Below are 27,507 nucleotides of genomic sequence, written 5' to 3'. Positions count from 1 at the left end.
TTCTGCAAGCTTAGATTGTGGTAGAAAGGATGAAGGAACTCTTGATTAAAATACGACTGGATAGTGGACAATCACACCTTCAATCCCAGCTCTCAAGAGTCAAAGGCCGATCTCTGAATTTTAGTCCAGCCTGGTCTATACAGTGAAGTCCTGGGCAGCCAGGGCTACACAGAGAATCCCTGTCTTGAAAAATGGAAAAAGAAACCACCTGGCCTGAAATGGGGTTACTGTTGACTCAAAATTTGTGTCCTGGTGATGTCCCATTGCGTTGTGCTTCCACAGAAAGGACTTCTCCCCCTCAAGGGTGGCAGACTGTGGGTATTGCTGTTTTTGCAGCGCTGAGTAGGTTCTCCCATGCAGTGATGCCAGTCTGAGAAGTAAATACAACTCTTAACTTTTCTCCCCCACTAGCTTCTGATGGTTGTTCTACTCCTTCAAGGGAGGAAGGTGGGTGCTCTCCGGTTTCCACACCTGCTACCACCCTGCAGCTCCTGCAGCTCTCTGGTCAGAAGCCCCTTGTTCAGGAGAGCCTTTCCGCGTAAGTAAGCCTGAAAGCCTGGAGAGCCAGGTCGCCGGTCAGACCAGAGCTCCTTTCAAAGCTAAAAGCTGGAGTCCAGGCCTTAGGAATTCTGGGTGAGAACTTAGAGGAACTGTTTAAAGAACGTACATGGTTTTATGGTGGAAGTTAAAGGTGCCTTGCAGTTTATAAATGTGAACATGAGAACCAAGTGTTTGCCCCTCCCCTTTCTAGCGTTTTATTGTCACTTAACAATATAGGACAGAATGGAATTGCTAGGGCAAATCGTTTGTGTTTTGTTTTTGTTTTTAAGTAAAAATGTGCATATCCTTCATAATATGTAAAATGAGGTCATTTTTTTTTGTCTCATAAATATGAGTGTCCTGTTTAGTCATTATGTCTTGTCATTCACTTTGCCATTACTTTTTAAAAACTTAGTGTTTGAGAGCTGTCTTGAATCTCAGATTGCTGTTCAGGGGAAACGTTAAGTATGTATGCTGTTAAGTATGTCTGTTGGATGTTTTTGTTGAAGTCAAAGCACATGTCAAACCCTTAACCTGTGATTCTCTCTTTATATAAAGGAATTCCTCAGATCTTGTTGCTCCTTCCCCTGATGCTTTCCGATCCACCCCTTTTATCGTTCCTAGCAGTCCCACAGAGCAAGGAGGGAGAAAAGGTGAGCTGTCGTAATCTGTCTGTTCATCTCAGCCCAGGAGAGGAGTAGTGCTCTCCAGCCTTGCCAAATGCACGCTTCCTTGAGCTTCACTGCCCCTGAGATTCATGGACCTAGGATACACTGCTCGAGGTCCTTGCTTTTTAAGCATAGATCTTCTATTTTAATTTAGAAAAAAACACGCTTTAGTGAGAACTTTTTGTTTCTAAAATTGAACCCAAGTAAATTAAATAACAAATATAGATTTGTTATTAATTACCTATAGTACATTCCAGATACATGCTAGGATGTTTCTAAGTGAGAGAAAGCCAGTAGTTAGTTGTTTCTTAGGTCTTTATTTTTGTTATTATTAAAATAAACAAGGGTGACTTGAAGAAGCTGATAAAAATTTTAACTTAACTTGTCTTATGAGGGCATAGTATCCCCCTGACCCCCAAAGATTGGCTCATGGATCTAGGCTCTCCTCTGTAGCTGAGAATGCCCTCGGACATTGGATCCCCCAGTTTCTACCTCCCTTTACTATCAATCAATCAATCAATCAATCTTCCTCTACTATATACATGTATACATACATATATATCAATATATAATATATTTATAAATATATAAGTACATTTTTAAATATGTAAGTAAAATTGTAATACAATTATATTGTATAATACATAATTATAATGATGTGTGCCACTGTTTCTGGTTTTATGTGGTGTTGGGGATCTGTTCTTGGGCATCGAGCACAGTGGGCAAGCATTCTACCCATAGATTCCTAGCCTAGGAATTTCTAAATGTTTGTGTATTTCTAAACATCTGTCTTTTCCAAGTTTTTCCTGTAAATTTTATTAGTTACTTCTTTTTCCCCTGTTTTGTGTTTGAGGCAGAGGTCTGCCTGTGTCCCGGGCTGCCCTTCAGTTAGAGATCCTTTCCCGTCCCTTCCTCCTGAGTGCTAGGGTTTCAGCTTGGTAGCACCATACTTCAGTGCTCTTGTTATTCATATATCAATGAGGCTGCATACTTCTACATTATTATTAAACACATTGTTTATGCCAGGTACTGTCATTTTCTCAGTTATTTCTCTGTTTCGCCCTCTAGAGAATCCACACAGAAATCCTAAGTAGTAGTTATGGTTTTTTGTTTGTTTTTTGGAGACAAGGTCTCTCTGTATAGCCCTGGCTGTCCTGGATCTTACTCTGTAGACCACGCTGGCCTCTGAACTCAGAGATCCACTTGCCTCTGCCTCCCGAGTGCTGGGATTAAAGGCATGAGTTTTATCCCCATGTGGTTTATGAGGAAATAAAGTCACAAATCTCACAACTAGTAATAAAGTTAGGATCTGAATTTAGGCATTTATCTCTGAAACATTTGCTTTAACTTGTCACATGTTCTCCTGGGACAGCATGCTATCTGTGCTACTGAATTCTGGTGTATTGAGAAGTACTAGCATGCAGGGTTAGCCTCAGACTTCTCTCTGTGCTTGTCTGTCTGCTCAGTTGTAGGTACTGATAGCATTAGTGCAAATAGTTGTAGAGACCAATAGCATTCTAACTATGTGCATCATTGATGGCAGCTTTAGTCAGAATGATGGGATTTCATTCTATAAAACCCTACTTAGATTGTTAAATTAATTTCTTAATTTTGTCTGTCTGTAATTGGAACATAGAAAAAGAAGTATATTCAAAATGCTTTTTCTTCTCCTTGTTTATTATCAATCTCACTATATAAAATTTGGAAGAATTTTAAGAGAGTAATGTGAAGGAAATATGACCTCTGGCCACAGTTTAGATCTAATTACAGTTATTTTTTGGATGTGTTTTTCATAGCATTTTCTGTATATATGAAAAAAGTATTTTTATGTCCTTGGCATCATTATATATTTGATTCAGTCTTTTTTTCCCCCCATGTAACCCAGAAACCTGTGCACTCTTGTTTGTAAAGTCTGAAATGCGTTTTAGATCTATTTGTTTTGTCATCTATCTTAGATTATTAAAGTGAATCAGAGTCTGTAGCACTGGACTATAAAGTCTCATCAGTCTGGTATGTGAGGGTGAGGCCAAGCAAGCAGCTAGGGCGGGCATGAGTTTGGACTGTAGGCAGTTGGTACCATGAGTGTAAGCTCAAACAGCTACATGGAGTAAGTAGTTTGTGACTGGTTTGGTTGGGATCAAATTGTAAAAAGCCTGGTGAATTAAATCATTATCTAGGCTGGCATTGGGGACGGGCTTGATTGCCTTAAGGGAGGTAGTGTATCATGCAGAGACCATGGTTTTAAGCTCTATATATGTGGGCGTTTGCCTGCATGTGTGTTTGTGTACTACTTGTATGCATGGTGCCCTCTGAGGCCAAGATAGGATTGATTCCCTGGAACTGGAGTTGCAGATGGCTGAGTGCTGTCATGTGGCTGCTGAGAATTGAATTTGGGTCCTTTGAAAGGTCTGTAGCCTGTACTCTTAACCTGTGAGCTCTCTCCCAGCCCCAGGAACAGTGATAGTGTTTTCTGTGTATGTTTCCTCTTGAGCAGTTTGTGTTAGGGCCAGTGTCTTGGTTCTGAGATAAATCGGTGTTGATTGGCATTGGTGGCTCTGTCTTTGTACTGGTGTCAATCTCTGCACTTAGCAATACTTCCTGCAGGCACAGTGACTTCATACAGATGTGATAATCAACTTGGAGTGATGAGCTAGTTCATTGCCTTTCAAGGTCTGGGGCAGAGTATGTTGTAGTTAATTTAGGTGGAATTACATGCTGGGGAGATGGCTCAGCAGTTGACGTGCTTACTGTATAAACAGGAGGACTACTGTTGGGATCTTTAGGCCCATATAGATGCTAGGAGCGCATGGTAGCCTGCTCCTAAGTCTACCTTCAGAAGGCCAAGATGGGATTCAAGGAGCACGCTGGCTTAGCAGTACTGAGAAGAGTCTCCACATCCACATGTGCACACTACACCTACACACATGTAGACATTTATACACATGCAACCTACCACATACAGAAACACAGGGGAAAATGGATCTGGCTATTCCTACAGAAGTGTGAAATGAGCCAGGATAATCCAGGAGTGTTTAGAGGAGACGTAACTCATATTTCCTATGGGTGGGTGGGCATTCTCAGGTGGAAAACCATTCTAATCTATGTCTAAGATTAGATGTGGGCTGCTGACATGATTAAAATGCTTGACTGGGAAGCCTGGCTGGCAACCTGAGTTTGCTTCCTGGAGCCCACGGTGGAAGGAGAGAACCAGCTCTCCTGGAACCTGTTCCCTGAGTGCCATATGTGTGCACACGCGTGTACTTGTACACTCCCTCCTCCCACAGGCTGGGGCTGGTGGGACACAACCTACTGTTGTTTTAGTTCTCGGAAAATTAGGACATTGTGTTTTGGAATGGAAATTTCTGTAACGTAGTTGCTGTTGATGGTGAGTGATACTGGTGAGTGCTAATTTTGTAATTCATTTTTCTTGTATGGAACCAGATGAGCCCATGGATATGTCAGTGATACCTGAAGGAGGGGAGCCTTTCCAGAAGCTTCATGATGACGAAGCAATGGAGATAGAAAAACCTCTTCTCCCATCTCAGCCTGCTCTGTCACCGCAAGCGTCAACACCATTGTCTCGGAGCACACCGGTTTTCACTCCTGGCTCACTTCCCATCCCGTCCCAGCCCGAGTTCTCTCATGTGAGTTTTGCAGGAAGAGTTCCCATCTCCTGCTGCTTTTCCTTCCCTTCTTACTTTATGGGTCAGGGATTTGAGCTTAGGGATGCATAGTTTCTAGGCAAGTGATTTGCCACAGAATTACACATCAAGACCAATCTTTTAAAAAGTAATCTAAACCAGGTGGTGGGGGCAACACTTGCCTTTAATCCTAGCACTTGGGAGGCAGACACACTCTGTGAGTGTGAGGGACCGCCAGGGCTACACAGAGAAACCCTGTCTCCAAAAAAAACAAAAACAAAAAACAAAAAAACAAAAAGAAAAGAATTGTATTTTATCAGGCTTGTATGTGTTTTGCATATCGCTGCATGTGTAGATGGAGGTCAGAGGGTAGCTTTGGACATCAGCACTACATCCTTCCTTTGCTTGCTGGCTTCTTTGGTTTAGGTCAGTGGTTCTCAACCTTTCTAATGCTGCAAATCTTAAATGCAGCTTTTCTTTCTTTCTTTCTTTCTTTCTTTCTTTCTTTCTTTCTTTCTTTCTTTCTTTCTTTCTTTCTTTTTTAAGTTTCAATGCTTATTATAGAAAAGTAGAAAGAGAAAAGGAGATAGAGAAGTAAAGAGAGAAAGGTGATAGAGAGATGAGAGCTGGCCATGACCACATGGAAAGAGAGGAAAGAATGGAGAGAGAGGGGGATTAGAGAGATAAGAACAAGGATGAGAGAAAAAAACCAAGAGAGAGCGAGGAGGGGCAAGAAACCTTCTTTTATAGGGAGCTGGGTTACCTGGCTCTTGCCAGGTAACCATGGGGCAGGGGAAAAAGTTGGCTGTAGCCAGGTGACTGTAGTTGTGGAGGCCAGCCAGAACACTAGGGGCCTGGGGCGTGGCCATACATGACTGATGGCCACAGGATTATGGAGTTGAGGAATCAGGAGTCTGGGAGCATGGCTCAGTGGTTCTGTCCCTTGTAAAATGTTCTACTGGGTGTCCGGAGTGGCCTTGCTCAACCAGGCCACAGACTGCCTTACACTGTCCCCCATCTCCCCCTTTTACTTTTTTTTAAAGAGAAGGGGTCATTAGAGTGGCTGTGTCATTTTTAGGGAAAATTTTGGGTGGGGGGATTGGTATCAGTAGAAAACCAGAGTGCTAAGGAGGGTTGAGGGGGAAGGCAAGGGGTGATGGAATCAATGGGTAGTACAGTTTGAGGGTATTCAGGGCATGGGAAGGGGAGTTAAGAGGGTAGTAGAGGCAGAGAAAGGCAGAGAGAAGGAGAGAGTAGAGAAGCAGAGGCCGGCCATGACCACGTGGAGGGGGGGAGGGGAGGAGAGCCTAAGAGGGGGCAAGAGAGAGAGGCTGGGAGTGAGAGAGGTAAGAAGGGTAAGAACTTAAATACAGTTCCTCGTGTTGGAGTGACCCCCAACCATAAAATTATTTCCATTTTTATTTCATGACATTAATTTTGCTGTTATGAATTTTAATGTAAATATCTGATATGCACGATATATGATGTGTGACCCTGTGAAAGGGTGTGACTTCCAAACAGGTCACAACCTGTAGGTTGAGAACCACTAATCTAGTTCCTCATGCTGGTTGGGGACATTTTCTAAGAGCCTTTTTTAACCCTCTTACTCATTTTATAGTTTGAATGCTGTGGAATTATAGATTGGGAATACTTACCTTTAACGGTTTGGAAGGCATTTTGCTATTATCTTAGAATTTCTGGTGCTTCTATTGAGAGCAGTAAGCCACTCTGATCTTGTTTTGGGTCCTGTGACTTATTTTTTGTTACTCTAATCCTACAGGATTTTCTCTTTGTCCCAGTGATGGTACTCTGAACTCCCAGATGTCTCTGGATTGTTTCAAGTTGATAGCTCAGCAAACTATGACAGTAGGATTTCAGGGCTCATCCGAGTTACTGCATGGAGCAAAATTTCAGATTACTTTATCATAACTGATACTGTTTTGTGTATATACAACATTTCCTCTTTAGCGCATCAGTTGATGAACGTCACAGTTATTTTTCTTTTTCTGTCTCTGTGAATCATGCTGCCAAGAAGGTTGATGCACAGGCTTGTGTGAGGATGTGTTTTATTTCTTGTATGTAAAGTGTAGGTGTAGTTGCTGGGTTTTACCATTTATTTTGTTCCTCTGAATTACTAATTTCTGTAACTTTGTTTTTAATTCTTGAAGTCTTTTTTTTCCTCTGAATATTTTTGCCTTATGTCTATGCTTCTCTTTAGTAATAATAATTTTTGGCAAGGTTTCTCTTCCCCACGAGTCACTTCTCGGTAGGCTTTAATAGTGTATTTATTTAAGTGGTGCTAGGGGGTTGTATCCAAGCCTCAAACATGATGAGCAGATGCTCAGCTGCTGAGCACCTGTTCTTATTTGTTGACTTTTGAGACAGTCTTGCTTTGTAACCCAGGCTAGCCTTGCACTTGTCGTCTTCCAGCCTTGGTTTGCCAGCTGTTAGGATTACAGGTGTGTGCCACCAAACCAGTGTTGGGAGCTAAACTGACTGGGTGGGTGAATGGAGTGGATGTGCGGCTTTAACCACGCACCAATTCTGGTTCTTTTTTTTTTTTTTTTTTTTTTTTTTTGAGTTAGGGTCACATTGTAACTGAGGATGACATGGAACTTCTGATCATGTTGCCTGTACCTGCTGAGTGGTGCAATGTGTTCTTCATCACACAGTTTTGCTGAATGTTTTTGGTTTTTTTTTTTTTTTTTTTTGAGATAGGGTTTCTCTATGTAGCCCTGGCTGTCTTGGAACTCACTCTGTAGACTAGGCTGGCCTTGAACTCAAAAGCTGAATGTTTTTTTGAGACAGAGTTTCACTGTGTAGCTCTGGCTGCCCTAGGATTCAGTGTATAGACCAGGCTGGCCTCTGCCTCACAAGTGTGGGAATTAAAGGTGTGTGCCATTATGCCCAGCTTGTTGAGTGGTTTTATTAATTCTAGGATTTGAATCTAGAGCTTCAGAATGCTAGGCACGAACTCTTGCAACTAAATTATGTCTTATTTGATGTCTTTTACATATAATATTTTTGGTGATATGTGCTTACACATACATGTGTGATCTAATACATCGTGGAGGTTAGAGGACAATTTGAATGTATTGGTTCTCTCTTTCTACCTTTGGGTTTGGGAACCAAATGGTTATCAGGCTTGACAAGCTAGTGCCGTTACCTTAGTCTAAGACTAGTGTCTTAGTCTCTGTTCTACAGATGTGAAGAATAATATCACCATGACCATGGCAGATATTATAAGAGAAGTCATTTAACTGGGGGCTTGCTTACAGTTTCAGCAGTTTAGTTCCTTGTCACCATGGCGGGCAGCATGGCAGCATACTGGAACAGTAGCTGAGAGCTACATTCTGATCTGCAGTCAGAGAGAAAGACATTGGGCTTGATGTGAGCTATTAAAACCTCAAATCCCATCCCCCAGTGACATACTTTGTCTAAGGCCATACCTCCTAATCCTTCCAATCCTTTCAAATAGTGCATGTCCCTGGTGCCTAAGCAGTTAAATATAAAGTCTAGGGGGGGGGGGCATTCTTATTCATACCACCACACCTACTGAGCCATCTTACTGGCCCTTGTTGTCTTTTTCTTTTGCAAATTTTTGTTTGTTATACACTATTTTGTCTGCATGCCAGGAGAGGGCATCAGATCCCAGTATCCATGATTATGAACCAACATGTGGTTCCTGGGAATTGAACATAGGACTGCTGGAAGAACACTCAGCGCTCTTAACCTCTGAGCCATTTCTCTAGCCTTGCAAATTTTTATTTTATGTTCATTGTTATTTTTAATGTATATCTATTTGTATGAGGGTGTTCAGTTCCCCAGTGTTGGAGTTACATACAGAGAGTTGTGAGCTACTGTGTGGGTGCTGGGAATTGAACTCAGGAACTCTGGAAGAGCAGACCACTTAACCACTGAACCATCTCTCTAGTTTAAATGCGAGCTTTTCCTTTTTTTCTTTTTTTAAAAGATTTATTTATTATTATATCTAAGTACACTGTAGCTATCTTCAGACACACCAGAAGAGGGCGTTAGATCCCATATGGATGGTTGTGAGCCACCATGTGGTTGCTGGGATTTGAACTCAGGACCTTTGAAAGAACACTCAGTGCTCTTAACCGCTGAGCCATCTCTCCAACCCTAGAGCTTTTCTTTATTTGCTGATATTTAAGAGTGAAATATCAGAACTCTGGTTTAGTAGTTCTGAGGTGATGGTTAGGACTTATTGTTTTGGCATTCACTGAATACAATCTCCTGGGGCATTTTGTCGGGAGTGCCATAGTGTCAGAATCCTGATCATCTTGGGTTGGTCTGATTCCCTAGGAAAGTCTAATCTCATGCCTGCTGGGTACAGGGCTGGTTGTTACTATACAGAAGACTTGAAAGGATGAGGTTTGAGGTGAAGGTCACAGGGATGGGTTTCCCTCAGTATGTAGGTTGTCTTTAATCCCTCTGATTTCAGGATGGTGCCCTCATCTCCTGTCCTCCTGTCCAGGGCTTTGTGTTTTATTTTCTCCTGGGCAGAGGAAGGGCAGGGAAAGAGGATATGGGAATTGAACTGCTTCTTAAATAGACTTCCAGGCAGTCTTCCTCCTGTTTTTAGTAGCAACCTCACCATCATTTTAAAAATTATATCTGATGTTACTTCCAAGTCCTAAGTCCTTTTGCGGGGGCATGGTTGTAGTGTGGTGTTATCACCCTGGTAACTTCTTGGCTTTCTCTTATTTGGCCTAACAATTATCTTTGACTTGTCTGCCAAGTGGCAGACATATATGTCTGCCAGAATATATGTGTGTGCGTGCGTGCGTGCGTGCGTGCGTGTGTGTGTGTGTGTGTGTGTATTATATGTAAATATGTGTGTATATATATTCATGTGTACATAAGTGTGTATATATATATATATATATATATATATATATATATATATGTAGTTCTTTTCTGAGAATTATGTATGCTAGAAAAAATGCTTTACCATTGTTTGACAGGGTTTCAGAAATAAAGTAGATGTTGACTCTACCATTCTAATTTGAGTTCTCTCAAGTTTTCATTACGTGTCAAATTCCTAAATTTTCTTTTGAATTCTTATTTATTTTATTTATATGAGTACACTGTAGCTGTCTTCAGACATACCAGAAAAGAAAGGGCATCAGATCCTATTGCAGATGGTTGTGAGCCACCATGTGGTTGCTGGAAATTGATCTTTGGAAGAGAAGTCAGTGACTGCTCAGCCATCTCTCCAGCCCCCTGAATTTTTTTTTTTTAAGATTTATTTATTTTATTTATATGAGTACACTGTAGCTGTCTTCAGACACACTGGAAGAAGGTATTGGATCCCATTACAGATGGTTGTGAGCCATTATGTGGTTGTTGGGAATTGAATTCAGGACCTCTGGAAGAGCAGTCAGTATTCCTTTGAGCCATCTTTCCAGCCCCGTCTACATGTTATTTTTAAAGGTGGAAAGAGAGAGCTGACTCCTGAGGATTGCTTGGACTACCACATGTGCTATGGTATAGATAGATGCTCATATTCATGTGCTCTGTATATACATACATACACAAGCAGTAATAACAAATTAAAAATAATAAAATATGTCAATTTAAAGCAAAGCCGGGCAGCACATGCTTGTAATTATAGCACTGGATGGTGAGGCAGGAACAGCAGGTGTTCAAAGTCAGCCTGGGCTATGTGAGATCCTATTTTAACATTCACCCTGTTCCTACCCCTTAAAAAAAAAAAAAAAGAATGAAAGAAACAGCAGTTGTGGCAGCAGGATGGCTTGGGTAATGGTGGTTTTTGCCTCAAATGCCTGATAACCCGAGTTTGATCACCAGGGCAACAATGAAGAGAGAATTGACTCTCAAAAGTTACTCTCTGATCTCCAAATAGTATTTGTGCTTGAAAGAATCTCTCTGTATGTATGTGCGCACGCACACGTGCATGTGCACACACACTTTATTATTAATTAATTAATTAGAGGCAGTTTCTTACTGTGTATCCTTGGCTATCCTGGATCTCACTCTGTAGAGATCCGATTGTCTTTTCCTTCTGAATGCTGAGATTAAAGGTGTATGCCTCAGCATAGTTTGCATGGGTGTGTTTATCAATACACCCATGTAGCCCTAGATGGTATAGTCTTTGCTGTGTAGATCAGGCTGGACTGGAATTTACAGCAATCTGCCTATATTTGCCTTCCAAGCTCTGAGATTATTAGAATATTCATTTCAAGGTGCCCAAGGCTTTGTGTAGGTTTTGAATTTTTGGTTGTTTTTGCTGTTTTATTTTTTTCGAGACAGGGTCTCTGTGTGTATTCCTGGAATTTTCTATGTAGACCTCAAAACTCATAGAGATTCTTCTGCCTCTGCCTCAGGAGTGCTGGGCCAGCTGTGTATATGCTAGGCAAGCAGTCCACCAGCTGAGCAAGTAGAACATTAGCAACCCGTACTGAGAAATTGGGAGCTGCGTGTTTGATCACAGGAGGTGCTATCTGCTGTGGCTGTGTATTTTGCTTTTTCCCAGCAGTGCGTGACAATTACAGTTTTTTTTTTTTTTTCTCAAGACAGGGTTTCTGTGTTGCCCTGGCTGTCCTGGACTCACTCTGTAGACCAGGCTGGCCTTGAACTCAGAAATCCGCCTGCTTCTGCCTCCTAGAGTGCTGGGATTACAGGCATGCGCCACCACTGCCTGGCTAATTACAGTTGTTCCATGTGGTTGTTAGTGTTTGGTTTTGTGAGTGTTTAGAACCTTAGTCATTTTATGGCACTCTCTCTGTCTCTCTCTGTCTCTCTGTCTGTCTCTGTCTCTTTCTCTCTTTCTCCAGGGTTTTCTTTGTGAAACTCTGGCTGTCCTAGAACTCTCAGAGATTCTGCCTGCCTTTGTCTCATGAGCACTGTGACTAAAAGTGTGCACTACTACTGCCTGGCTTATTGTGGTTTTAATTACATTTCTCTGCTGACTAGTGATCTTCTATCTTTACATTTTTAAACATTTATTTATTTTTACTTTATGTGCATTGGCATTGTACACATGTATGTCCAGCATTTTGGCTGCAGGTATGTCATGTGAGGGTGGTAGATCCCCTGAAATTAGAGTTAGAGACAGTTGTGAGCTGCCATGTGGGTGCTGGCAAATGAACCTAGGTCCTCTGGAAGAGCAGCTCGTGTTCTTAACCACGCTCCAGCCATCTCTTCTGCCCTTATTTTTGCATTTTGACAGCTGCTTTATGGACGCTCATAGTGGTACAGTGAAGAACGAGTACATAGTCAACTTTGTGAGGTTAGACATGGCTCTGTAAGCGTACGTCAGGGGTTAATTATATAGTACAGACATAATTTTAATAGTTGGATGATGAAGTTTGGATCTTCCTGTACTTAATAAGCTAGTAATTTTATGTTTTTGTTTTGGAATATGTGTATTCTTTGCTAGGGATTTATAAGAAAAACACTGAATAGAGTGACTTGTGTAGCTGAAGGGATGCTTGTAAGGTTTGGGGTTCTGGAATTACAGTCTTAGCTAGAGTCCTTTAATTTTTGATTAATTGATTTAGAAATGTAGATGAATCTAAGATTTAGATATAAAAGAAACATGATATAGACAACTGATAGCTTGACTCTTTTCATTCTTTCTTAGGACATTTTCATTCCATCACCAAGTTTGGAAGAACCATCAAATGATATGAAGAAAGGTGGAGGTTTGCATAGCTCATCTCTCACTGTTGAGTGTTCTAAGACTTCAGAGAGCGAACCAAAGAATTTCACTGATGACCTTGGGCTCTCCATGACAGGGGATTCTTGCAAACTGGTACTTTCTACAAGTGAGTATAGTCAGAGCTCAAAGATGGAGAGTGTGGGTTCTTCCAGGACTGAGGAAGACGGAGAGAACACGCACATTGATGATACTGAACCCTCGTCTCCAGTTAACGATTCGAAACTTCCTGCTGAAAGTGAAAATGTCCTGGTGAATCCAGCACAGGACGAGCAGGTGGAAATGAGTCACAATGCAGATACAGCAAAAGGGGGTGAACCGGAGGACAGAGGTGATGGTGGTGCTCCAGCTGCTGGCTGGAAAGGCAGAGAGGACACGGGTGCCGAAGACGTTTGCATCGACCTCACTTGTGATTCTGGGAGTCAGGCCGTTCCTTCTCCAGCTACCCGCTCTGAGGCACTTTCCAGTGTTTTAGACCAGGAGGAAGCGATGGAAATTAAAGAACAGCATCCAGAGGAAGGCTTTTCGGGATCTGAAGTAGAAGAAGTTCCTGAGACTCCCTGTGGAAGTCACAGAGAGGAGCCTAAAGAAGAACAGATGGACAGCATCCCACTGCACCTTTCTCTGACCGAAACTCAGACTGAGGCATTGTGTCTGCAGAAGGAAGCCCCTAAAGAGGAATGCCCAGAAGCTATGGAAGTTGAAACCAGTGTGATTAGTATTGATTCCCCCCAGAAGCTGCCAGTCCTTGACCAGGAATTAGAACATAAGGATCCAGAAACTTGGGAAGAAGCTACTTCTGAGGACTCCAGTGTTGTTATCGTTGATGTGAAGGAGCCCTCTCCTAGAGTTGATGTTTCCTGTGAACCTTTGCAGGAAGTGGAGAAATGCTCAGACTCCCAGTCCTGGGAGGGTGTGGCTCCAGAGGCAGAACCATGTGCTGAAAATAGAGTAAATATTCCAGAGGAAAAGAGTGGAGAGCACGATGGAGAGTCAAAAGCAGAGACCACAGAGAAGGACTCTGAAACAGAAGACTCTCCACAACCTTCTTTACCTTCAGTGAGAGACGAACCTGTCAGGTCCGACCAGGAGGCCCAGCAGCCCCAAGTTCAAGAGAAAGAGAGCCCAGTGGTTGTAGATGCCCACGTGGCTGAAGACAAGCAGCTGGGATCAGAGGGCACATGCCAGCAGCTTGGGAAAGCCCCTGCCCGCGCCTCACAGAGTTTCTGTGAAAGTTCTAGTGGTGAGTGGTAGCAGATTTCATTTGGAGTCATCCACCTGGGTTCCTGTTTGGAAAGGGAGGAGGAGAGCCCGCATACTGTGTCAGGTTGAGCATTAGCTTGAAGGAACAGTGTTTGGGAAATTTTGAGATTAGGGGTTCTAGTTTTCTTTCATAGTTGTAATTATTTGTATGACCAGAGGTTATTTGAGCTTTATCAGCACCATAGTTCAAGAGTAGTCAGTGCATGTAATTAGGAATTGCACTTTCTTCTGCTTACTTAGGTCCTATCCCTGAGGCCCCTCCCCACTCATGTGAACTAGGCAGGCGGCACCAGTGAGTGATCGATCCTCCCATTCCCCCATCCATCCCTCCCTCTGTCCATCCATCCATCCATCCATCCATATCTTGTCTTTTTGGATTCAAGGTTTCATTTTTATGGTACAGACTGGCCTCACATTTTCTTTTTTTCCTGATACTTAACAACTTTATTTTAAAACAATGTTTTAAATTTATTTTCTGAAAATTCCATACATTTGTACAGTATATTTTGATTACATCCACCTACCATTACTTCCTTCCGTATGCCTCCTGGTACTTCCGACCTCATCTCCCTTCTGACTTCATGTTCTCCTTTCTACTGGCTTGTTATTAAAACTCAGCCCCCTGAGCCTGACCAGCGCTGTTCGTTGTGCATGGCTGTGAGGCCATTCTCGGGGGCATGGATAACCTCCCAGTTGCTATAGCTGCAAAGGAGATCTCTCCCTTAGCATCATCAACTGCTAATCGCCTTGTCCTCATTTGTGCTAGAATTTTGGCCGGCTCAATCTGTGCAGGTCCAGTGCAGGAAACCCTAGGTGCTGTGTGTTGCTGTGTGCAGCAACCATGCATGTGCAGAAGTCAGCGTTCCAGCTCTGCTCATCCACCAATTCTCACTCTTTGTGCCTAGTCTTCTGTCAAGTCCGCTAAGCCCTAATGGAGATGATTTGTCCTCAGCTGAGCATGCATGGCCACTGCTACTTGTAGCTTGGTAGCTAAGAGTCTCTAGGAGCTGCTGTGCGCTGCAGAAAGAAGCTTTTCTGATGGAAATGACTCTGTAGGGATACACATAAATATTTAGAAAGCAGGTCAACAGTCTGACCATCCAACAGAATGGCAGTAGGTTCCCAGCTGTGGCCTGTGATCTCCCTAGTCCTGGGCTTTTGACAAAGTTTAGAGTACCATGTTCTCCTGTCTCTGTATCTCAGATCCTGGGATTGTAGGTATCTGTCACCATGGGAAGGAATACCTTTTAGCTGTTTTTATAGTTGTGTGTAAAAGAACACTCTAAAATATTGAAATATTGTTTTTTTTATTAGTAAGGTGCTTATTTTTCCTTTTTTATATTTTTGAGACAGACTCTCACAGTGTAGACCAGGCTGGCCTTGAACTCACAGAGATCCGCAGGCCTCTGCCTCCAGAGTGCTGAGACTAGAGGTGTGTGCCACCACGGCCAGCAATATTGAGATATTGTTATGGTAATAGTATTCTTTATGAATTAACAGATTATTCTGTTAGTTGCTAGAACAAACTATTTCTTTCTTATAGACTCTGTCTTATTACAATTTATTTTTTTTGCCGGGCAGTGGTTGTGCATACCTTTAATCCCAGCACTGGGGAAGCAGAGGCAGGTGGATTTCTGAGTTCAAGGCCAGCCTGGTCTACAGAGTGAGGACAGGGTTACACAGAGAAACCCTGTCTCGAAAAAAATTATATTTTACTAATATTCATGTAGATTCTGAAAAATGCTGGAAAATGACTTTATTTCCCTCCCTTTCCATTCACCTCCTTGCCCAACTCCTCCACTCCCTTTCCCTGCCTCCTTCCTCTCCCCAACTCCTCCACTCCCTTTCCCTGCCTCCTTCCCATCCTCGTCCCTTCCCTCCTCCACCTTCTTCTCTCCTCCCCCTCCTCTTTCCTCTTTCCTCCTCTTTCCTTTGACTTCTCCTTCCTTCTTTCTTTCTCTCATTCTCTTTGCTTTTCCTTTTCCGCTCCCTTTCTCCATTTTGTTGAGAAACCACAGTAGCTGCTGCCTGTGGCAGGGAGCATCCTGACAATGGGCTTGCTCCTTTCCTTCTTCAGAAGTGATTCTATCTCTTTTTTTAAAAATAATTTTTATAATTAACTTTTTTGTTTTTTAAGATTTATTTATTTCATGTATGTGAGTACACTGTTGCTGTCCAGACACACCAGAAGAGGGCATCAGATCCCAGCACAGATGGTTGTGAGCCACCATGTGGTTGCTTGGATTTGAACTCAGGACCTCTGGAAGAGAGAGCAATCAGTGCTCTTAACCGCTGAGCCATCTCTCCAGCCCAGAAGTGATTCTCTTTTAGGGTTTGGGGATGTAGTTTGATGGTCTTCTTGTTTAGTATATGAAAAAAGTTATTTTATCTTATGTGATTTCAAGACCAGCCTGTTTTATAAGGAATTCCAAGGCAGCCAGGGCTATACAGAGAAACCCTGTCTTGCAAAGCAGCAACAGTAGCAACAACAAAAACAAAACAAATAAAAGGAATTAACAATGGGGTCTGGAAAGATGGTTCAGTGGTTGAGAGTGCTTGCTGCTCTTCTCCAGAGGGTCAGAGTTTGGCTGCCAGCACCTACTTTGGGCCACTCAGAATCCCTGTTGCTCCACCTTCGGGGCTCTGCTGCCCTCTTCTGGCCTCCACTGGCACCAGTCCCTGACATGAGGCACAGTACACACACATACAAATAGTACAATAAATAAAAAGATTTAGGTGGTTGAGTTAAGGCTAGGTCTGATTCTTTTTGCCGTAGACCGTCTTATGAAAAAGCCTCTGGGACTAAGACTGCCCGGTGTCCAGTTGAAGAGAAACAGTGGCCCTGCCAGCCGCAGGGTGGCTGCTCTCTACACCTACGCCTGGGCACACAAGTTAAAAATAAACACTTGTTAAAAAAAGAAAAGTTTTATTTCGAAATTAGGACATGAAGAATAATAGTTTCTGAGTTAGAGAATTAGTCTAAAAGAAGAATGTTATAAAATAAAAACTATTACATGTTTAAAATACAGTTTATGGGTTGGAGGTATAGCTCATGTTTAGGGCGCTTGCTTCCATTTCCTTAGGCCTAGGTTTGATCCCTTCTCAGTTAGGATTTCCATTGCTGTGGACAGACACCATGACCAAGGCAACTCTTACAAAGAAAACATTTAATTGGGGCTGGCTTATAGGTTCAGAGGTTCAGTCTGTTATCATGGTGGGAAGCATGAGACAGACACAGTGCTGGAGAAACCGAGAGTGTTCTACTCCTGGTCCCCAGACAGCCAGAAGAGACTGTTCAGCAGGCAGCAAGGAGGAGCCTGGGATTCTACACTGCGCACAGCTTATGCTTGGGAGACCTCAAAGCCCACCCCCTCAGTGACCCCCCCCCCCAACAAGGCCACACCTCCTAGTAGTTCCCCACCCTGTAGGCCAAGCATTGAAACATCATTAGTCTGTGGAGGCCAAACCTCTTCAAACCACCACAGATCCCCTCACTGTAAAAACAAACAGCACAGAATACAATTGTTTAGTTCCCAAAACTTAGGAGGATTAAAAAAGAGAAGAATGTGAAGACCTGATGATTGTTGAGTGAAAAAAGAATGAGGGCTAGGAACGTGGTTCATTTGGTAGAGCCTGTCCAACATGATAAAGCCCTGGGTTCTTTTTTCAACACTGAATAAATTTGGTGAGGTGGCTACACCTGTAATCCCAGCATCTAGGAGGCAGACACAGAAGAAAGCCAAGGTCATTCTTGGCTATGGAGGTAGTTTGACTCCAGCCTGGGCTACATGACGCTCCTGTCTCAAAAGTTAAATAATGGGCTGGTGAGATGGTTCACTAAGTAAAAGCTGCCTCAGTCCAAGCCTGACAATCTGAGTTCCATTTCAGGGACTCACTGGTAATAGAGAATTGACTTCTAGAAGTTATTTTCTGCCCTTCACATGTGTGCCATGACACTCAAGGCAACCCCCTCTTCCCAATTACGCACACTAAATAAAGAAATGAATGCATTACAAGATTTAGTAAAGCAAGCACGTGAGTGAGCCTTCCTGGACTGTTGGAGACCTTGTCTTAAAAGTAAACACTCAAGCCCGGCGGTGGTGGCGCACGCCTGTAATCCCAGCACTCTGGGACATAGAGGCAGGTGGATTTCTGAGTTCGAGGCCAGCCTGGTCTACAAAGTGAGTTCCAGGACAGCCAGGGCTATACAGAGAAACCCTGTCTCAGAAAAAAAAAAAACCAAAAACCAAAACCAAAACAAAACAAAAAACCCACAAAAAACAAAAGTAAACACTCAAACAGAAAAAGAGGTATCAAGTGGGTGAGTTGGGGCTGGGGGTGGAGCTTAGTGTCGGAGTACTTGACCGCATATTTAAGACACGAATGTTTGATGCCTAGCACTGCAAAACATGCAGTAAAAAATAATTAAGTCCCAGCTTTTTGTTTTGTTTTTTTTTTTTGTTTGTTTGGGTTTTTTTTTGTTTTTTTTGTTTTTTGGTTTTTTTTGAGACTGGGTCTCTATGTAATTCTGGCTCTCCAGGAATTCACTATGTAAACTATGCTGGCCTTGAACTTAATTCATTATATTTTTACCAAAATTAGGACACTTATTTCTTCCATTTAAATATATTTTATTTCTTTTTTTTTCCTGTTTCCTCCCCTCACCTATGTGTGTGTGCGTGAGTGAGTGAGAGAGAGACAGGTTCTCTCTGTAGCTTCCACAGCAGCTGTGCGCTTGGCTTTGGTTACAGATCTGTCTACCTGTCTTGTGGACTTTTGGGTCTCTTCTAGCCCAGCCTGACTTGAACTTCATGTCCCTGAGCTGACATTAGTTTGGTCCCCTGTCCCTCTCCCTGTTCCCAGTGTGGATACTGCTACGTGTGTTAAAACAGTTCATGTGTCCTGCAAGTCCTTGACTCTGAGCTCCAGCCCTAACAGTCTGTTTGATTAAAAAAAACCCAAAACGTGCTGAAGTATGAAAATCACTCCAGTTGTTCAAGAGAGGGAAGGAAGCCAGTCTGAATACCTCCACTGATGCCTCTGGTCACTGCTGACAGTTTGGCAGCCTCACATACACCTGCCCGTGGAGGATGTCTCTAACAAGGCGGCACTGGACAGCTCTTGCACAGCTAACAATAGGTTCCTGCAGCTGGTGATGCGAAAAGCCTCAACTGCAGTCTTTTTCTTTTTGATTTTTCCTTTTTGAGACAGTCTTATTTAGGTCTTGTTGGTTCATTACTTAACTCTGTAGCCCAGGCTAGCCTCGACAGTCTCGTGCCTAAGCTTCCCGAGTGTTGGGATAAAAGCATGGCCTCCTTTAGTCTGCCTTATATTTTTGATTAGATGGCTTGTCACCCATTGTTACATGTGAACAGTGAAGTACACATGAAGACCATTGCTGCTTTACAGCATAGCACTTTAGGAGAGATCTTCCTTGTATTGAGTTTTTTAAGACAGGGCTTTTGAATTTCAGACTTGTCCTGCCTCACGAGCCCTCTTCTGTTCTTGGGAGTCCTTTTTCTCTTCTTTAGTAAGCTGTCTTTGTTTCTAACATTTATGAATTCTCAGGAAAAAAATGAAAAACTTTAATACTAATTGGAAAATTTTTTAGGGTGGGTGTGGTGGCTCATACCTTAGCAGAGACAGGTGGATCAATGAATGTTGAAGGTCATCCTGATTTACATACTGAATTACAGGCCAGGGTGGGCTGCCTGTGAGACCCTACCCCCAACCCCCTCCTAATCATAAAGAGTTTTAAGTAATGAGTCCTGTGAATTTCTTAGTAATAAGACAATTTTTTTAAACAGCTGTTTTGATATTGGTGGTGTTTTCTTTTCCTCTTTATTGTATTTCACCGATATACTGACATGCAATAGGGTAGCCTATGATAATCTGGTAAAGAAGAATAGATTTGATAATTTAAATAATGGGCTAAATATGAGTGAACTGAAATGTGGAAAATTCTGGTTAACTTAAAGGATAAAATATGGACTAGAGAGATGGCTCAGCGGTTAAGAGCCCTGACTGCTCTTCCAGAGTTCAGTTCCCATCAACCACATGGTGTCTCACACCCATCTATAATGGGATCTGGCACCCTCTTCTGGTGTATCTGAAGACAGTGACAATGTATTCACATATGAAATAAATCTTAAAAAACAAAAGATAAAATAAGTGTTTTGCAGAATGTGGTGATAATCTAACTATTAATGATTCAGATGACTGGTAAGTACAGAGAAATGGAAAAGCATTTAAAGGACATTGAATAATTAAGAAGGACACTGGAAGCGGTTAACTGCATGCTGACTGAAGAGTTAGATTTAATTAATTTTTTTTTAGATTTATTTTATTTTATGTGTATGAGTGTTTTGCCTATGTGTATGTATATGCACCATGTGCATGCCTGGTACTCACTGAAGTCAAAGAGGTCATCCATAACCACCTAGAGCTGTGGTTATGGATGGTTATAAGCCATCATGTTCGTTATTGGGATAAAATCTGAGTTCTCTGCAAGGTCTTCTTAACTGCTGAGCCATGCCCCTAGCCCAGAGAGTTAGGACTTTTTCTTGTATTGAAAACCTCAGAGGGTTATAGGAATGAATACTTATACAAGAAGAACATTCATGAAGAAAATTTTGTTTTAATACTTGCGCTAATTTAATTGTGAGAGGTCTGTATGTTTTTGTTTGAGTAAATGCATGTGCATGCTGATTTCCTAGAAAATTAAACTGTTAGATCTTCTAGTAGTAGGAATTACCAAATGTTGTTGAACACCTGAGCTTATTCCTGGGAATGAATTATCTTAATTGCTTGGCCATGTCTCTAGCCCTGTGTACTGCTTGGCTGGTTTTGAGTCAACTTGTCACAAGCTGGAGTTATCAGAGATAGGAGCCTCAGTTGAGGAAATGCCTCCTTGAGATTCAGCTGTAAGATATTTTCTTAATTAGTAATCAAAGAGGGAGGGCCCAGCTCATTGTGGTTTGTGCCATCCCTGGGCTAGTGGTCCTGGGTTCTGTAAGAAAGCAAGCTGAACAAGGCAGGGAAGCAAGCCATTAAGCAGCACTCCTCCACGGCCTCTGTATCAGCTCCTGCCTCCAGGTTCCTGCCCTGTGTGAAGTCCTGTCCTGACTTCCTTTGGTGATGAACAGCAATGTGGAAGTGTAAGCTGAATAAACCTTTTCCTCCACCAAAAACAAAAACAAAAAAAAAAACCAAACCAAAAAAACCTCAACAACAACAAAAAAGAAAACCTCAGAGGGTTTTGACTGGAAGCCAGCTTTTTCAAGTGCATGTTATCTAGCAACTTTTCTGGTTACACTGTACTAAGAAGTGGGGCTGGTGAGAGAGGATGAGGAAATGGTTGGTAGGCTGGATAGTCCAAGGACAGGGACGTTGAAGACTGGATGGAAGCCTGGGAAATGCTTCACCTCTCTATTAAGTTATATTGATGAAATCAGATGGTCTTATACTGTTTGTAATAAGTTTTACCTAGTATTGTGCAAAGGAATTTGCACCAAGAAGCAACAGTTCCCACTAATAAGATGCTTGCATGATAAATGTCTTCGTTCATTTGTCTACCTGCTTCTGCCCTTTATATGCTAGAGTGAAGGTATGAGCTACCACTCCTGACTAAAATGCAGTTTTATGTCTTCAAAAATTTTTAGTGTTTGTAATAATTTAGTAGCACCCAACTAAATATGCACATTGGGGATGTGCAAATCCCTTCTTGGGGATTTGCCAGGTGCAGAAACTGGGTTTTGGCTGTTGTCATTCTACACTCTAGAATGTGTGCTATTCAGTACAACTGAAGGAAAACCTCAGATTTGCCTGTTAGAATCAGTGACCATTTTGAAGTCCTTTTTGACCTATGAGATAGATCCTTTGTCACCTTTCAGAGAGGACCATATGTCAGACTTTGCTTTGGAAGTCTTGGAGAACACAATGCTAGGTAGCACTTACCAAATGACGCCTGTCTAGACTCAACAGTGTCCAGTTCGCTGCTCCTAAGTGTGTCTACATCTGCTTAGTGTGGAAGCAGGTGATGAACCAGTGTTGCTCAGTTCTCTTTCCTCTGGTGCCTCTGGTGGTGTCTTTTTTAATCAGCGCTGCTAGTGATGGCTATCGAGCTTCTGTCTTTCTAGTAGCAGGGACCTGGTTTGGATGGCTGTGAAGCTGATAGGACTAAGAAATTGAGAAAAGAGCAAATAAGTTTTTTTGGTAGTTTCTCATTTTTGTGTAATGTATACTTCTGTGTGGGTTTTTTTTTTATAATTGTGTTCTCATTTTTGTTTGTTTGTTTATTTCAGAAACCCCATTTCATTTCACTTTGCCTAAAGAAGGTGATATTATCCCACCATTGACTGGCGCAACCCCACCTCTTATTGGGCACCTAAAATTGGAGCCCAATAGTCATAGTACTCCTATTGGTGAGTGATTAAAATTGAAGATATCTAAGGCATTAAAATAAAAGCTACTTAGAAAAAGAAAAGAAGAAAAAAAATAAAAACTACTTAAAGACCCTTTAAGATACCATTCCTTATGCAAGTGGTGCTTCTCCATCTGAGGAGTTGGCCGACTCGGGGGGGCTGCTGTGTGGTTTGGAGGATCAGGGTTTGACCTCACTGCCAAGAGATGAGAGGAGGTGAGATGACTGAGAAAGAAGGTGGAGGGAAGGAGGGAAGAGCATCAAGTCTGCCTTACCACTGGTTGGACTGGAACTGAGCTGGGATCTGGAACTGTTTTGCAAGAAAGAGACAAGGAGTATGGAGAAGTGCTGTGCTCAGTGTGCTTGCCTGGTCTGGCTGCTCATAGGGCAAGAAAACTTAGGTCCTCCGTCTGTGGAGCAGCGGGTGCATGTCTACATTAACCTATTTTTTTCTCTAGTCAGTGCTGGGAGGTTACAGTGATGCCGCCTGGAGTCTCCTGTTTCCTATGCCTGATGCTGGCAGATGTGGGTTGGCTGAGGGCTCATGCAGCATCCTTTGTCCAGATGCAGAAGTGGAACTGAATCCTCTTAAGACCAGGTGTCAGTACTAGTTGGTAGCTGTTGATACTTACAACAGGATCTATCCTAGGGACCCTCTTTAATCTTGCAGAGCGGTGGAGCCAAACAGGCAAATTGATCATTTCAAATTGCTGTTTTTCATGTTTGTATTTTAGTGTTCTTTCTTTCTTCCTCCCTGCCTGGTTTCTTTCAGGGATTAGCAACTATCCAGTAAACACCATAGCAACCAGTGATGTCATGTCTGAAAGCATGGTAGAGATCAATGATCCTCTTCTTGGGAATGAAAAAGGGGACTCTGAGTCTGCCCCAGAAATGGACGGAAAACTGTCTCTGAAAATGAAACTGGTTAGTCCTGAGACAGAGGCCAGTGAGGAATCTTTGCAGTTTAGCCTGGAAAGTAAGTTTTATGTTTTTATTTGGTAATTCATTACTCCAAGTTATCCACATAAGGGAGGGGTCATCAATGCCTGTGGATACGATAAATGTCCATGGCACCTGCATGCACGAGCACATATCCTACCCCCATACACATAATTTAAAGAGTCTAGAGTAGAAAATGTAGGATTTACACTGTAAACTTATGGACACTTTTCCAAATGAGTGCAAGTTGTTTGGTTAGAATAAAAAAGGATGTCAGATGCCCTGAAACTGGTGTTACAGATGGTTGTGAATTTCCATGTGGATGCTGGAATCAAAGCTGGGTCCTGCTCTTAACTGCTGAAACTCTCCAGGCACCCCGCCCCTGCCTCCAAGCCCCAAAATAATTTTTGTAAAAGAGTTTGTGAAAAAGCAGAAAGGGGCTAGGCAGTGGTGGTGCATGCCTTTGATCCCAGTACTTGAGAGGCAGAGGCAGGTGGATTTCTGAGTTCGAGGCCAGCCTGGTCTACAGAGTGAGTTCCAGGACAGCTAGGGCTACACAGAGAAACCCTGTCTCAGGAAAACAAAAACAACAACCAACCAAACCAAAAACCAACCAACCAACCAAAAAGCAGAAAGGGGAACTCAGTGAGCTTGTGAGGAGGAGAATTACAGGAAGATAACAGTGTCAGACGGTAGGGTTGAGATCCAGTAGGATAAGTCAGACAATGGTAGTCTGAGGGCTATGGGGCGGCGCCTAGGAAGGGGAGTTAGGCGAACACGAGGCCTTAGCATGTCAGAGAGAAGCGACTGACTGTTCATCTATCTCACCCTTGTGCTGTTTGCTCAAGGCTGCCAGGTGTCTGTAGTCTTCTCTGGTCTAAGCTGAGGTATTGAAGTGTTGGTAAACTGGCATGTGGTGTTGAGCTCACTGAGAAGCTGGTTCTGAAGGTGGAGTCACCCCCTCCCTAGAGCAGATCCAAGCACGTTCATGTCATTGTCTTCTGAAACTCCCTGTCTTACTTGGGAGGCAGAGGCAGGCAGATCTTTTGAGTTCGAGGCCAGCCTGGTTTACAGAGTAAATTTCAGGACAGCCAGGGCTACATAGAAAGACCCTGTCTCAAAACAAACAAACAAACAAACAAACAAGTAAAATGCAAAAAACCCTGTCCTGGGGCAGGCTGGCATCCGACGTATGTAAAAGGGCGAGAACATCTAAGGTGTTATAGGCTAAGGGTGTTATAGACATTGCAGCCTTAGAAATTGCTTAGGAGAGTTACTATTGCTCTTCCCATCATCAAAGTGCCCGCAGTGGGAAAGAGAAGAAGCAGGCTTGTCATGGAGAGAGTGCTGTGTTCTGTCTGGCTGGGCTCAGTGGAGACTCTGGTTAGCTCCTTCAGTGGGACTCTGCTGGCTGTGTGCTGATTGGATGATGGTTTTCTATCTGGTGCTATTTACTTTCTCTTTTTCTTGCTGTATACTTAGTAAAATCACTCATTTGAAACTGAAGACATGGCTGTTAATAGATCATTCCCCAGACCAGATGGAACACAGGGCTTATTAATTTGAACCTAGAATGTCAATGGGAATTAAAGTATTACATGCTCTCACCCTTACTGTTGTTTTTGAGATGAAATAAGAGCTTATCTAGAGAGTCTGAGAAAGGGGCTGGTGTTGGCCTACGACACTCAAGTTCTCAGCACAAAGGAGACTTACTACTCCCAGAGAGACAGTGGACAAGAAATAGAGACAAAGGATGAGGGGGAAGAGAAGAGGAAGGAATGTTTGTCCCCCAGGGGACAAAGGAGTGCCTCTGGGTAGAGAGGAGACAGACCTGGCCCATAGGCAAATGGCGGTCTATAAAAGTTAAAGGGGAAACCCCAGGTAAGGATAAGGGGTTTAATTTTACCTGGACATATTAATTAGGTGAGCCAAAGGGGGCTTTTGGTTTCAGTACTTTAACAGCTGGACCTTGGTAGTCAGCCTCAGGAGGAGGAGGTCGCCAGATAAGGGAATGGACCTTGGTGGGTAGCTTCAGGATGGAATCTAATGGTTTTTAGCATGGAAGGGAGGATAGGGGAGAAGGGCAAGGCCTGCCAGAGCCATGTTTGCTATGATTGGACTGACTTCGGTGTCTTTGATATGCTGATGGTGGTATTTGGGAGTCTGGAAGAGGAGGACCTCAAATTCAAGGCCATCCTGAGCTGAGAAAATGGAGTTAGGAGGGGAAAGAGGCAAGAGAACAGGTGGGGGCATGTTGGCACTGGACTCAACCTTAGTGGAAAGTGTACCTGAGAGACAGAGAGGGAGCTAGCCTGAGGTCGGTCGGTTGGTTGGTTGGTTGGTTGACCAGCACATTGGTACATAGTGCTCCCTCTTTTAATATCAGTCTCAGGGGCTCACAAATTCATTGACTTCATTTCACCCTCACAGCTGTTTACCTCAGTATTTTACCCCTAGGCTGACTAAGCTCAGGTCCAGCCATCTTTTCCTGAACGGGGAGGGCTCTACCTTCTGAACTCTGCTGCTTCCTTGATAGACAGTTGAGCTTAAGTTGAGTGTTTTGTGAATGTCTGAAACACTTAAGAGCTGTGGTTTTTTTGAGACTGGAATAAATTGCAAATGAAATGAACACAGTTTAATCCCTTGACACTTACTGACATGGTTATGAAAATACTGTGTTCCTCTTAGCTTTGCACTAACATTATTGTTGCTGGCTCTTCTGTGGGAAGTATCCTTTCAAGTATCTGTCCTTAAAACATTTTTTAAAGTGAATTTATGTGCATGAGTTTTATGTGTATATATGTATGTATGCATGTGTATGTGTGTGTGTTGTGTGTGTGTGTGTGTATGTGTGTGTGTAATATGTGTGCCTAGAGCCTATGAAGTTCAGAAGAATCCTTTGGGGCTGGAGTTACAGATGGTTGTGAGTCACCATTTGGGTTCTGGGAACTGATGACTGAACCCAGGTTGTCCCCAAGAACAACCAGTGTGGGTAAAGCCCTTTGGCAAGGTATTGGGTGCCTTTTACATGTGAGTGTTTCTAAAATGAACCACTTAATTTGTACATTAACTTAACATTTTCCTATACATTATTTTGAGATAGTTTCATTATATAGCTCAGGCTGTCCTAGAATTATTGTGTAGCCCAGGTTGGCCTTGAACTTAAGCTTCCCAAAATGTTGACATTACAGGGGTGTTCTACTTCACCTGCCTTGTTACTTAGTTTCTTCAGGTTTTTTGTTTGGTTCTTTTTTAAATAACGTGTTAGCTCAGCTTGGTAGTGTACACTTTTAATCCCAGCACTTTGGAGGCAGAGGCAGGTGGGTCTCTGACTTTGAGACCAGCCTGGCCTACATAGACCCTGTCTCAAAATTTTTTTTAGTTTATAAATATTTTTAAAAAGGTTGATTTATGCACTTTATGTATATGAGTGTTTTGTTTGCATGCACATTTGCACACTAGAAGAGGGCATTAGATCCCATGGGCTATAGTTACAGATGGTTGTGAGCTACTGTGTGGATGCTGGGAACTGAGCCCAGGACGTCTAGAAGAGCAGGTAGTGCTATTAACTGCTGAGCCCTCTCGCCTGCCCCCAAGCCCACCTTTTTGTATTTTCTCATGTGAATCTTAAATTTCTTGTATGGGAAGGTGACTCATGCTTCAGATGGGTCTGTCTTCATTGACAGATGTTATAGGTTGCAGTTCTGGTGAAGTACATGCATTGCCTGTAGGAAATCAGAAATGAAATAAAATGATAGGGATGAGAAGAGCCTGTTCTGCTAAAGTCTCTTCTGTTGACTGTTGATGTTTAGCTTTCCTTGTTTGTGCTTCTTTTGTTGCTGGTGTGGCAAGCAGGCGGAGGTGTTAGACTGGGGTGGCTGAGGTCTGCTTCTCTTTCCTTTCTCTCACTGCTTTTGTTTTTGTCTAGAGCCTACAACTGCTGAGAGAAAAAATGGATCTCCTGCTATTGCTGAGCCTGTTGCCAGGTAACCAGGGCTTGTCACTTAGAGACCTTTAATACAAAGGTACTGCTTAGAGAGAGGAACACATGGAAGCACTCACAGCCCAGCGTAAAGAACTGAGCAGTGTGTTGGATTACAGGCTTCCTCAGCAAGTCTAACTTGTATTGTTTTTACTAGTGGTTTTCCTGCCATTCATTTTTGTGCCACCCTCCCCCCACCCCCTTTTTCTGTCCATGACCGAGGTGAGGAAACAAAGGGCCAAAGGAGATGGCTCTAGACACACTACACTGTCCTGTGTCCTGTGCTTGGCTGGAGCCTCAGGACATTCTGCCTTTTCTTGCCAACTGCTGTGCTGAGCTGTTTTTGC

The 27,507-nt window shown here is 42.8% G+C and overlaps 1 protein-coding gene across 5 annotated transcripts in view; it reads left to right on the top strand.

Annotated features, from left to right (window-relative positions):
• Window positions 1-27,507, top strand: part of Tp53bp1 (tumor protein p53 binding protein 1) — a 76,559-nt gene that overhangs the window by 22,067 nt on the left and 26,985 nt on the right. For 3 of the 5 annotated variants that reach the window (XM_052183364.1, XM_052183363.1, XM_052183362.1), the window contains exons 9-15: window positions 412-538; window positions 1,099-1,193; window positions 4,650-4,852; window positions 12,480-13,797; window positions 22,121-22,240; window positions 23,012-23,215; window positions 27,107-27,164. In XM_052183364.1, the coding sequence (XP_052039324.1) occupies window positions 412-538; window positions 1,099-1,193; window positions 4,650-4,852; window positions 12,480-13,797; window positions 22,121-22,240; window positions 23,012-23,215; window positions 27,107-27,164 (2,125 nt within the window). The remainder of the gene's footprint in view (window positions 1-411; window positions 539-1,098; window positions 1,194-4,649; window positions 4,853-12,479; window positions 13,798-22,120; window positions 22,241-23,011; window positions 23,216-27,106; window positions 27,165-27,507) is intronic. The other 2 variants (XM_052183365.1, XM_052183366.1) reach the window with 2 other exon arrangements.

The sequence above is a fragment of the Apodemus sylvaticus genome, chromosome 5 (assembly GCF_947179515.1).
Source record: "Apodemus sylvaticus chromosome 5, mApoSyl1.1, whole genome shotgun sequence".
Taxonomy (NCBI): Eukaryota; Metazoa; Chordata; class Mammalia; order Rodentia; family Muridae; genus Apodemus; species Apodemus sylvaticus.
The sequence above is the reverse complement of the archived record's forward strand: the minus strand, read 5'-3'. Positions and strand labels throughout refer to the sequence as shown.